The sequence below is a fragment of the Watersipora subatra genome, chromosome 1 (assembly GCF_963576615.1).
Source record: "Watersipora subatra chromosome 1, tzWatSuba1.1, whole genome shotgun sequence".
Lineage (NCBI taxonomy): Eukaryota > Metazoa > Bryozoa > Gymnolaemata > Cheilostomatida > Watersiporidae > Watersipora > Watersipora subatra.
In genome coordinates this window covers 39,332,407-39,345,696 of record NC_088708.1, presented here as the reverse complement: position 1 = coordinate 39,345,696, position 13,290 = coordinate 39,332,407, and the positions used below count along the sequence as shown (strand labels likewise).

General features: G+C 36.0%; 1 protein-coding gene across 1 annotated transcript in view; it reads left to right on the top strand.

Annotated features, from left to right (window-relative positions):
- Positions 1–13,290, top strand: part of LOC137398416 (cytosolic purine 5'-nucleotidase-like) — a 52,964-nt gene that overhangs the window by 37,351 nt on the left and 2,323 nt on the right. The window contains exons 9-12 of the mRNA XM_068084525.1: positions 10–150; positions 1,350–1,542; positions 7,381–7,603; positions 11,406–11,643. Coding sequence (XP_067940626.1) covers positions 10–150; positions 1,350–1,542; positions 7,381–7,603; positions 11,406–11,643 — 795 coding nt within the window. The remainder of the gene's footprint in view (positions 1–9; positions 151–1,349; positions 1,543–7,380; positions 7,604–11,405; positions 11,644–13,290) is intronic.

The window sequence follows — 13,290 nt, the reverse complement described above, 5'->3', positions numbered from 1 at the left end:
TTTCTGCAGGGCAATTTGAAGAAAGCAGTGATGGCTAACCTTGAGCGCTATGTGGTCAAGGACAGCAGACTCGGTCTGTTTCTTGGGAGACTCCGAGACAACGGCATACAAACCTTCCTCCTCACCAACAGTGAATTTGACTACTCGGACGTAAGTTCTTAACTTTTACACATTTACTGGGCAGTACAGTACGCTTATAGTTGGTATTGTAGATGCTTAGTTTGATGTACTTGGTACATCTATGGATAACTCTTAGGTTGATATTGTTAGTACATTTATGGATAACTCTTAGGTTGATATACTTAGTACATTTATGGATAACTCTTAGGTTGATATACTTAGTACATCTATGGATAACTCTTAGGTTGATATTGTTAGTACATTTATAGATAACTCTTAGGTTGATATACTTAGTACATTTATGGATAACTCTTAGGTTGATATACTTAGTACATCTATGGATAACTTTTAGGTTGATATACTTAGTACATCTATGGATAACTCTTAGGTTGATATACTTAGTACATCTAAGGATAAATTTTAGTTTGATATACTTAGTACATCTATGGGTAACTCTTAGGTTGATATACTTGGTACATTTATGGATAACTCTTAGGTTGATATACTTGGTACATCTATGGATAACTCTTAGGTTGATATACTTAGTACATCTATGGATAACTCTTAGGTTGATAGACTTAGTACATCTCTGGAAAACGCTTAGGTTGATAAACTTAGTACATCTATGGATACATCTATGGATATTATGGCTGTCCACTGTATATATGCACCTTATGGCTGTCCACTGTATATGTGTTAGACACTGGTTTGATGGAAAAAAGTTTGGAACACTAGGCTGATAAAAACTCTTCTATAATCTGATGGTAGTTCAGTGAATGTTGATGCAAATTGAGTCGATACAATTGTTGTGATGCAATTGTTATGATCATTCCTGTCAATAAAATGCTGCCAAAAAGCAGTCTTACCATCAAAAGGAAAGAAATATGGTAACAAAGGGTTACAGGTAACATTTTATTATAAATTATTTTTCAAAAAATGTATAAAAGTGCAAACTAAAAATGCACACTTTGGAGATCTGTAAAAGTGGGCATTAGTCGGTGGCAAAAACCTCCACCGACTTTGACACAGTTGTCGCGGTCTATACAGTTATTACATAGTCTATACAGTGAGACATCATGGAACCAATTACAAGAGGTCAATCACTTGATCACAATCAATGATTTCGCTAATGAATAATGGGTGAATGTAACTCCGTGTTTGCGTAGTAACCGTCAGCAGACTTGAACATTTTTTAACAAGTTGTTTACCATCTTTTTACCTCTCATCAGGCTGTAATGACATATATACTGAGTGATGAAAAGAGATCGTGGAAGTCCTACTTTGATTACATAGTGGTGGATGCATGCAAACCTCGTTACTTTGGGACTGGAACTCCACTCAGACAGGTTAATGACAATAATTCGGGCTTGAAGATAGGATCTCCCATCGGACCTTTAGAGAAGCACTCGATCTACTCTGGAGGTAAGTTCTCTGGAGGCGTGTTCTAGTTCTCTCATGAAAAGAATTCATGTAATATAATTCCGTAGATCATTGAAATCGAATAAAATTTAACACATTTCATCTCAGTCATCAAGTTTAGTTTTATTTTCACTTGGGAAGGGGGTCAGTACAGTTTTAAGATCATCTTTGTTCTTATTAGAAGACTTTAGACTAAATATCTAAGTAGACTATCTAAATAAACTAAGTCCTTCAAAACATCGGAGAACCAGCCAACTTTAAGGTGGTTTGAATTGTTTTCATTTTTTTCAAAAGTTTTATTCCTTAAAATGAGAAGTTATGATAAGGATTATTAATATTACTCTATTTTGTAACAAGTCCTTGCTAACAAGTATCGTTAGTAGCTGTAGCTGAGCACTATGAGTCCAACAATGCACTTTTACTCCCTCTAATCATGCTTGGAGACGAGTTGATTTACTTCTGTTGAGGCTGATAGAGATGAGCCCAAGACAATAGTAAACTTACTTCTGTTGAGGCTGATAGAGATGAGCCCAGGACAATAGTAAACTTACTTCTGTTGAGGCTGATAGTGATGAGCCCAGGGCAATAGTAAACTTACTTCTGTTGAGGCTGATAGTGATGAGCCCAGGGCAATAGTAAACTTACTTCTGTTGAGGCTGATAGTGATGAGCCCAGGGCAATAGTAAACTTACTTCTGTTGAGCCTGATGGAGATGAGCCCAGGACAATAGTAAACTTACTTCTGTTGAGGTTGATAGAGATGAGCCCAGGGCAATAGTAAACTTACTTCTGTTGAGGCTGATAGTGATGAGCCCAGGGCAATAGTAAACTTACTTCTGTTGAGGCTGATAGTGATGAGCCCAGGGCAATAGTAAACTTACTTCTGTTGAGGCTGATAGAGATGAGCCCAGGGCAATAGTAAACTTACTTCTGTTGAGGCTGATGGAGATGAGCCCAGGCAATAGTTAACTTACTTCTGTTTACTCCAGTTTTTCTACTGATTTTAAAACACAAAGCTAACCACTTTTCGGTTCTGAAAAACTGACATGACCAGGAAGAGACAGCTTTCCTGTTGGTGGAGGGGTGCTCTAAGGCAACAAGCTTAACTTGGTGCAATGTAGAAGATAGCCTATTTGATCATTTATTGAAGAAGATGCTTGCTGTAAATGCTGGTGCAAGGCAGACGATTGCTAGCTAGTTAACGCTTGTAAAAGGATCCAGAAGTTGTAGTTTGTCTTGTATGAAATGTGCACAAGAATGTATGTATGTAACCATACATACAGAGGTTTGTACGTATTTATGCCCTAGAGGGCAGGGTTTTAGCAAGTTCTAGAAAGTAATGTGGATGCATCAACTATCTTCAGTGGCTAGTTGTATATGCTTTACATACATAAGATGATTTGTATTTACGTAGTAGAAAACAGGCCCGCCTGCGAAGACATGGTTAAACAAGAAACTAAAACATAAATTCAAAATGAAATAAATAAAACAGGAAATAAACTAAAACATGAAATGAATAAAACATGTAAAACATGCCACACAAAGAAGATCAATTAATGATATACATTATACATGCATTGTGCAGTATTGTTTTTATGTACCAGTCCACATCAGTAAATTAAACACTTGAAGTGCTTTCATCTTTAGCTTTTTAGTTAGATTCACTGTTATCATCTGTGCTTTTAGTTAGATTCACTGTTATCATCTGTGCTTTTGGACACATCTTTTGAAAAAAATCTATCCAATTGAGTCTTTCTCAAGCCTTCTCAAAATTTCTGTAAAATAACTCATGTACCTCTCATGACTATACTTCCCGCCACTAAATTGTTGCTCCTCTTGACTGCTGATCCTGTGCATGGCCTCCAACTCATTCACGTCGCCGTCGGCTGCTCCTCCCTTTGCTTGCTTTGCTTGTTTTAATGGTTTTCTTGTTCTCAATAATAGTTGCAATTTTTTGATTGGTTGCAACCATATTCTTTGGCAATATTAATGATACAGGTGTCTTCTTATTTATTTGTGATCTCCAACTTTTTTTATCATGAGATCATTTTTTCCTTCGTCCTGTAACATTTATATCAGTCTCCGATTCCATAGCTAACGAATTAAATATAGATTATTGTAGTTATATACGTACTAGCTGCGCTACTCGGCGTTGCCTGGGTAATAAAAAATTCTTTGGGCAGAAAATTGATCTGCATTTAACATATAACAACATTTGCCATTCTAACTTTCCAACCACACATCATGAGAGAAGTGTTTTGTGTAGTTGAAATAAATTAAAAGAGAAAATAAAGTCAACTGTAAATGTTTTCAAATTTTGTCAAACAACTGCAACTTTCAAACTTCGTATCATGAGGAAAAGGTTTTGTTCAGGACAACTAAATTCAAAAGAAATAAAACAATTGTCACGGTTTCAAACGACTGTAAATTTAAAATTTCATAACTTTCAACGATGTATATTTTTTATTAACATACAGTGAAATCTCGGTTCGAAAACCGAGTTGTTCGTCACATTAAACAATTTTTCCCATTAGAATGAATGAATCATTTTAATTCATTTCAAAGCGAGAAAACAACTTCGGTAAAGCATTTTACATTATACACCATAAGCTGTACGTACTGTATACTGCATACTTTAAATAATAACGAGTAGATATGGTGTATATCGTGTTTAATTTTAATGAAAGGTTTTCTATTTATGATGATGGAAAAGGAAAACAAAAGTAAAAATTCTGTATGTTTTGCTCTCCAAACATCAAAAGCATTGAAGGTTAAGATACAATGACAAAAATTGCAGAAATTGATAATGAAACAGGAAAAAAATGCAACAGGTTAGTTACATCAAAAATTGTAGGAAAAAGAAAATATAAACAGCAATAGCACCCTTACTTCACATCTTTAAAAGAGACTCATCCTCCAAAACAACTTAGGGTAACTCGACTGGAGGGGCTATTTTTCTAGCAAATCTATTCGGTAAATCTCTTTGTCCAAGATGGTTCCTCCCTTTTTGTAAAGAATATATGAAGCGTAAATTGCTTCTCCGTGTTTTCATGCTGTTGCCGGAGCTGTTCCAATTTTAATGTGCAAGCTCTCGAATTTATGTTCGAGATCCGAGACAAACAAACCTCAAAATCTTTGATTGATAACCGAGTTTTCAGTTTGTGATAAATTATTGTCGATATCGTGGGGCCGAATAAATTAGCTCTAACGAAAAAAGACGTATAAGCATTGCGTTGCATATACTTAGGTCCCAAAATATTTTCGAACAGAAGCATTGTATCTCGTGGACGCAAGGCTGAAATAATTAGCAGGCCCATGGTTTATGTCGTATATGAAAACATATCTAATTACTATGCCATTGTAGCTCAGTGGTAGAGCGAACTAAGAAAACTTGTTATGAAACTTGGTAAGAAACTTGTTGATACATTCGTCGTGAGTTCAAATTCATCAGAATGCGGAATTTCAAATCAAGATTTTAATAGTTATAGTTGGAATGACACATACATATTTGCATACACACATACTTTGAGAAATATATATATAGATGTTGAATAAAAGTTTATAGTAAAATGGAGTACAACGCTAAAAATGAATATTTGCTCTCGCTTATGTACTTTTCACAAAATTTCCCACTTGGAATGCTGACCTGAGAGAAATAGGTCACCGTGTCTTTTCCAAATGTTGTGAAAATGTTTTCGGCGAACCGCATTTCGGCGTCTTTGCTATTTCGATGTACGTAATAAGCACATCGACTGCCAAATTTGAACTAGGGCAAAAAATTTCTTGAATTCATATGGTGAAATCAAATTTGTGTGATGAGTTGAAAACCTCACCATGTTCAACTTCGTAAGGTGAACAAATCGCATATCAGGGTAATCGAATCCTGAGGATGCACTGTATACGGGGTAATCGTATCCTGAGGGTGCACTGTATATCAGGGTAATGGTATCCTGAGGGTGCACTGTATATCAGGGTAATGGTATCCTGAGGGTGCACTGTATATCAGGGTAATGGTATCCTGAGGGTGCACTGTATATCAGGGTAATCGTATCGTGAGGGTGCACTGTATGCGGGGTAATCGTATCCTGAGGGTGCACTGTATATCAGGGTAATGGTATCCTGAGGGTGCACTGTATATCAGGGTAATGGTATTCTGAGGGTGCACTGTATATCAGGGTAATGGTATCCTGAGGGTGCACTGTATATCAGGGTGATGGTATCCGGAGGGTGCACTGTACTCCAATTTTATATAGGAATGAGCATAATAGTAAATTATTGTCAGTCATCGCTTCAAGAATTTTCACTTTTATTCTCAGCACACGGCAAATCATAGAGCTCTGAGAGACCCTCTCATCCTGCTTCCTCACATTCTCTTCACATCCTCACATCCTCATCTTCTTCCTCACATCCTCATCACTTGATTCCATTCGCAGTGCCACCCCTGCCACCCCTGCACCTGTACAGGCCTTTGCAAGCCAGATATGACTGGAGATATTTATGACTTGCCTTGTCGTGTGTAACAGTCACTCTTGAATAGGGTAGTCATGGCTAGTTGTATCTTGTTGCCTTGTCGGAACATTGTGTTGTTGGAAATACAAATTTCTTGCTACAATCTTTTGCAATCAATTGCGTGAATATCCTTCCTGTTAGCTTCAGGAGTCTTTATTGGCCAAGAGAGGTCACGGAATTACCGTATGTGATTCTCAACTTAATAGATGGTTGTGTGAGTGAGAGACCAGGTTGTCAACAGGATTTTATCTACATGTCTGGCTAGAATTGAAAATTGGAAGGAAATAACATCACATGTTCTATTATATACTCGGTCACAATATGTGACCTTTTAAGATAACATCATTGATATTTTTGACTTTGGTTACTTTCCTCTATTTCATTTCCTGTCTTTGAGGTTGTCAGTAGCTTGGTTATTGATAAAATGGTTTTGAAGCTATCTTCCAAGAATACATATCAGCACTGACAGGTAGACATATATCGTATATATTTACGCATCTTATTAATCACCTCATTGAATGCTAATTTGTTATCTCATTTCATATTTAGTCACCATTAAAATAGTTTTAATTTCAATACACTTTTTATATATACTAGTAGTGTGGCAGTTCAGGAGTGCTGCTCAAGCGCAGAGTCTCTGCATAATTATTCAGAGACGCTGTAAAGCGGTCAATTAGTACAGGTGTTATAGTGACGACTCGTAAGTACAAGTGTTAGAGTGACAACTCGTAAGTACAGGTGTTAGAGTGACGACTCGTAATTACAGGTGTTAGAGTGACGACTCGTAAATACAGGTGTTAGAGTGACGACTCGTAAATACAGGTGTTAGAGTGACGACTCGTAAATACAGGTGTTAGAGTGACGACTCGTATTTGCAGGTGTTAGAGTCATGACTCGTAAATACAGGTGTTAGAGTGACGACTCGTAAATACAGATGCTAGAGTGATGACTCGTAAGTGCAGGCGTTAGAGTGATGACTCTTAAGCCGAATGTCGTTTGTTCAAATTCCATATGACGTAATCCTTTATCCCACCCTCCAGTGACTTCAGACAGGCATGGCTTCTATTGTAAAGATTTGTAGGAACATCTTAATATATATACTTATAGTAACAGTATACATCTAATATATAGTTGTAGTAACAGTACACATCTTAATACATATACTTGTAGCAACAGTACACATCTTAATATATAGTTGTAGTAACAGTACACATCTAATATATACTTGTAGTAATAGTACACATCTTGATATATATATATACTTGTAGCAACAGTATACATTTAATATATACTTGTAGTAACAGTATACATCTTAGTATAATTTTACTTGTAGGGTCTTGTGATGTTTTTTCGGATATGATTGGTGCGAGAGGTTGTGATGTTCTCTATGTTGGGGACCATATATTTGGTGATATTCTCAAATCGAAGAAGATGAGAGGCTGGCGGACATTTTTGATTGTGCCAGAGCTCGCTAGGGAGCTGCATGTTTGGACAGACAAGTGCGAGTTGTTCGAGGACATACAGAGTCTAGAGGGACAGCTGGGAGAGCTCTATAAGTTAGTATAGAGTATTCATCTATTTGTAGTGTTTTAATACAATCATCTGTTTCATACGTGCATATGTAGTAAGTCATGTGTTTCATACGTGCATATGTAGTAAATCATGTGTTTCATACGTGCATATGTAGTAAGTCATGTGTTTCATATGTGCATATGTAGTAAGTCATGTGTTTCATATGTGCATATGTAGTAAGTCATGTGTTTCATACATGGATATGTGGTAAGTCATGTGTTTCATATGTGCATTTGTAGTAAGTCATGTGTTTCATATGTGCATATGTAGTAAGTCATGTGTTTCATGTGTAATCAGAGTCGTGTATTTGCGGAGCTGTGTATTAACATGTATCTTTTTCGAGATTGTTCTTCAATATTTGAAAAAATATTCTTGTGGACGATCTCCAAAAGTTATAATGATGGGCAGCTGCAGCACAGCTACATACATAACATTAGAGGTGGAACGAGACAGGTTTTTTAAGTTTGAGACGAGACTCGAGACACTGTCTTGTAAAAATTCGAGACTCGAGACACGAGACAGTAAAATAATGAGCATTTGGTGATGATTTCACTACACAAGTGCTAGCTACTTGGTATATATAAAATTAATAAAACTATTTTTAAATTGAATTTTCACCTGGTGTAAACGATTTAAATACAACATTTTAATAGTGATATGCATGTAGTTTTTGTAAACAAAAGTGACACAAACAGCTCTAAAATACCAAAGTTATATATTCTAAGAATTTTGAGCTTGATTGATCATAATTATTATAAACATATTGCTTTGTACATGTATATTTTTACCATCTATTGAATAGTTCTTACTTTTTGATGTAATGAAACCGATAGCCATCGCTCTACAAAGAAATACCGCAGCTAAAAGAACACACGATAACACTTTCATTCTTATCGTTTCATTAATGTTAAGTGTTGTTTGTGTATTAACTGTAGTATGTGAATTATATTTAAATTGTACTCATGAAATTATATTAATTACTGTATACATGCACATGTATATTCTTATATTGAGCTAACAAAACGTCATTGTTAACCGAACACGGACTATGGTCGACACGGCCTTTCGTTCGTTTCTCCGTGTCCGAGCAAGTTTGATCCGCGATTGGTAGTATATACGTAAAAGAGGCCCGAATTTTATGAAGGACAGTTGGTGTTTAGACACGATACGATAAAAAATGTTGTAGATCTCAAACAATTTGGCATTCAAACAAAACATTTTGAGACTTTCATTTCCAAGGACGAATGAAAGTTTTGAGCTGAAACACTCAATCTTGCTATTTAATATATATACTGTATTATATATAATATATAATATATACACTTTATAATAAAATATGTATTACACAATATATATGCACTAGATAATATATACCTATATTATGTAGTATATATTTATGTAGTATATATTACATAATACATATATTATATAAATATGTATATCATATTTATATAATATATGTATAACATTTTATATAATGTGTGATATATTATGTTTTATATATTTATGTATATTGTTTATGTAAATGATATATATTTTACATGTATGTGATATTATACACTATATTATGTTATACATATATATTATATTATTTAAACGCCACTTTTAATAGAACACCATTATAGGGGAAGGGTTGAAAAATACAGTGCCACCCTTTAATTGAACGCCACCTCTAATAGTCCTCCACTATAATACTGCAGTACTCCACTAGTCTATAATAAAATACAGTGAAACATGGATAACTCGCCCTCGGATTTAGCGAACACATGGTTAACTCGACTGGATTTGCTTGGTCTGTTCCCACGCAATGATAAATGGCTCTATATAACTCGAATTCAACACTGTTATAACGAACTGTTTTTTGCCCAACGGCTACCGAAACGGTTGCTATCGCTTTAGAAAATCACTTTATTCCAAGCCATAGAGGTAAACCTCAACTTTTCGTAATTCATAAGCGTCGTTATTACCTCCATCGGCAAAATATTTTTGTCAACGACTGTTCTAAAGGTTTGGTGAAATTTGATTTATACTGCTATACGATGAATAGAACGGGCTAGCCGGGTCACGGGCGCAAGGATTTTCGCCACGCACATACAAAACAAAAACAGCATGTTGTTTTTGTTTTGTATTTGCGTGGCGAAAATCCTTGAGTGCGTGACCCGGCTAGCCCGTGATGAATAGTTTTCCGACGTTGATTCCATGTTGAATCAACGTCAGAATGTTGAATGTTTAAAACGTCTTAAGAATTGTTGTAGTCAAACGTATACGTTGTCTTAGCTAAAAAAAACTATTCATCGTTTGACCTAAACACAAAATACGTGTGTACATTCAATAAGTATCCATTCAAAAAGCGTGAGTGATATACAATGTACCGTAAAACAGCGTAAAACTTTTAATTGAACTGCCTCGGAGTGTTGCTCTTAACGAATCCCAGGTAAAGTAAGGTAATCTTTCCATAAACTTCAAGAAAGATCGGCAAAATTGATCGTGGGTAAAACGCTCAAAAGAAAAAGATGTCTTTGTTTTTAGCATTTCAGCAACGATCAAGTTTTGCCAATGTCAATCTAAAAAACGTCCTGGCAATAACATCACCTCAAACAACAAACCAATCTCAAGTGATAGAAAAATCTCTATACTTTTTGATAAAAACGTTTTAAACTTTACATTAGAAGCATTTAATTTGAAACAAGCCATTTGTGCTTTTGATTTATATTATAGTTTGTATATGTTCATGTATCTACTAATAAATAAGTAAATACATGGACTTGTGACAGTGCCCTGATAACTTGAACACTCTGATAATTCGAACACTTTTGCTCGGTCCCTTGAAGTTTGAGTTATCCGAGTTTCACTGTAGTCCTCTACTTTGACATTCATTGTTTGCTCTTCATGAACTCAAAATAGAAAGTGATCAGTAGAAGATTTTCTACAAACTTGTACTAATAATAACTAGATTACATCAACAACGATTAATTCTTTCCTTGTTTGCAAAATTGTACTAATAATGACGAGATTACTTCAACAACAATTAATTCTTCCCTTATTGTTGTCATGGTTGCCATGGTTTTGATGACGTGAGCCTGAGAAGGTCGATTATCACAATCATCAGAACTGCACTCTGATTTGAAGTCACTAAGGTATAAATCTGATTCACTGTGTTCAGAATCGTCCATAAGGTGGTTTTCAACTGGATCTGAAGACTTCAAAACATTTAGATAAAGGATTAGAATGCTCTTCAGGTACAGCGTACGATGTAGGGGCAGCCATGGTTGCCGGGTATCAAAGTTCATTTTTTAACTCAAGGTCTTTGGTTTTTCTTCAAAATGAGTAATAATTGCATTAGTCTAATGTTTTACTCGGAGTAGTTCCTTGCTTAATTCCATCTTATACTTTGGAGTATATAACAAACCGTTTAGCAAAAATGCTGACGCCGACACTATTAATGTCGTTCGGCCCGAGGGAGAGTGCGGATGTAGGCGACATTAACATCGATTTGCCCATAAAAGTTTTAAATTTATCCAGAATTCTGACCAGCTAGTCCAAAAATAAAGTGCCATCTCTAATTAAACGCCACGAAAGTCAACGGATTGGCAAATACAGCACCATGGCGTTCAAATGGAGGTTTTATGGTGTATTATTTATATATATTTTTTATATATAGTTGCACATATTCATAGAGGTGTGTTTGTGTTATTGAACTGGAAAGAGTCATGGAATTATGTAGGATGGAATGATACAGATTTATAAATTGCCATCACATTTTTCGTACATCCCATATTTTATTAGGGCATTGGACAGCAGCACCACTACTCGCCCCGACACAAGACACGTTAAGGCAGCCATTCGAGAGGCTACAATCAATATGGACATGAGCTACGGCAAAATAGGAAGTCTATTCAGAAGCGGCTCTCGGCAGACGTTCTTTGCGAGTCAAGCGATGAGATACGCTGACATCTATGCTGCCAGCTTCCTCAACCTCCTGCACTACCCTTTCTGCTACCTGTTCAGGTCACCACCCATGCTGGTGTGTATTTTGGCTATAGTCCTTCACTTCCTGCACTACCCTTCTCCTATTCTTGGGTGCTCCCCTTGCTAACATGTACATCATTAAATCTGCCACGCCTGTATATAACTCATAATCCTTTAGATTTTTGTTGTAGGGCTATCAGCAATAAGCAACACGTTAAAAAAATTGTTGGCAAAACTTTACTCTAAACCTGGTATTTTAATGATTAAATGTATTGGAAGTGCATTTAATTTGCTAATTAAAAATTCATTTTATGTAACTTGTGTCGTCATGATTAGCTACTGTCTATGACAAAAATATAATTGAACTTGTAAAAGATGGATTTTGGTAAAATAAATAGTTCTGATATTTGTTAGTTGGTTGATAACGCTGGGCATGGTTAGCCTTTTGCTAATTTAATTCATGTGGTCTCATTCTGTGTATTGGTAAATGTCAGCGGTAGCTGCTAGAGGTCAGCGTGACAAGATCAATAGCAACCTCTGCACACTCAGTCATATTTATCATTTTGTGATGTTATGGCTAATTTTTGGCACGATTGAGACAATCTTCAGGGCCAAATTGCTTCCATGCGTGACATATCCTCGACATATCCTCGACATATCCTCGACATATCCTCGACATATCCTCGACATATCCTCGACATATCCTCGACATATCCTCGACATATCCTCGACATATCCTCGACATATCCTCGACATATCCTCGACATATCCTCGACATATCCTCGACATATCCTCGACATATCCTCGACATATCCTCGACATATCCTCGACATATCCTCGACATATCCTCGACATATCCTCGACATATTTCTCGACATATTTCTCGACATATTTCTCGACATATTTCTCGACATATTTCTCGACATATTTCTCGACATATTTCTCGACATATTTCTCGACATATTTCTCGACATATTTCTCGACATATTTCTCGACATATTTCTCGACATATTTCTCGACATATTTCTCGACATATTCCTCGACATATTCCTCGACATATTCCTCGACATATTCCTCGACATATCCTCGACATATCCTCGACATATCCTCGACATATCCTCGACATATCCTCGACATATCCTCGACATATCCTCGACATATCCTCGACATATCCTCGACATCCGTCTTTTAAAAGACGTTTGGAATTATAAGTTCACTGTAGAGCCATTTTAAAGATTTTTGAATAATTTTGATAGTGCTTCCAATAAAACTGTTGATGTAGCTTGTATTGGCGATGTCACTGCTCAAGTGAATTGGTTATAGAGTTCTCTGTTTTTAGTGCCATTCTAGTATTCTTTCCACACGATTCTATGTTATATAAAATGAAGCACGCTTATATTTCCTTAGGTACATGCATGTTATAGTTTAGTTTTTTGCCATCTAAATATTACCAAGGCGCAGCATAATGACTCATCAGCCTGAATTCTGAACTGTCCGTGTTCAACCCTTCATTTGGTATGAGAATGTCTCCAAAACCTGAAGAATTTTGCTAAATACATTTAATCAAAAATTCTCTGCATTCTGTTTGGGTCAAGTTTGCCTTTTGGATAAGTCACACAAATCTTTACCAGTTAGATATGCTGATCAGTTTCATCCCTTGTATCTGGTCAATGACCTGAATGTAACGGTTTATACTCGTCAA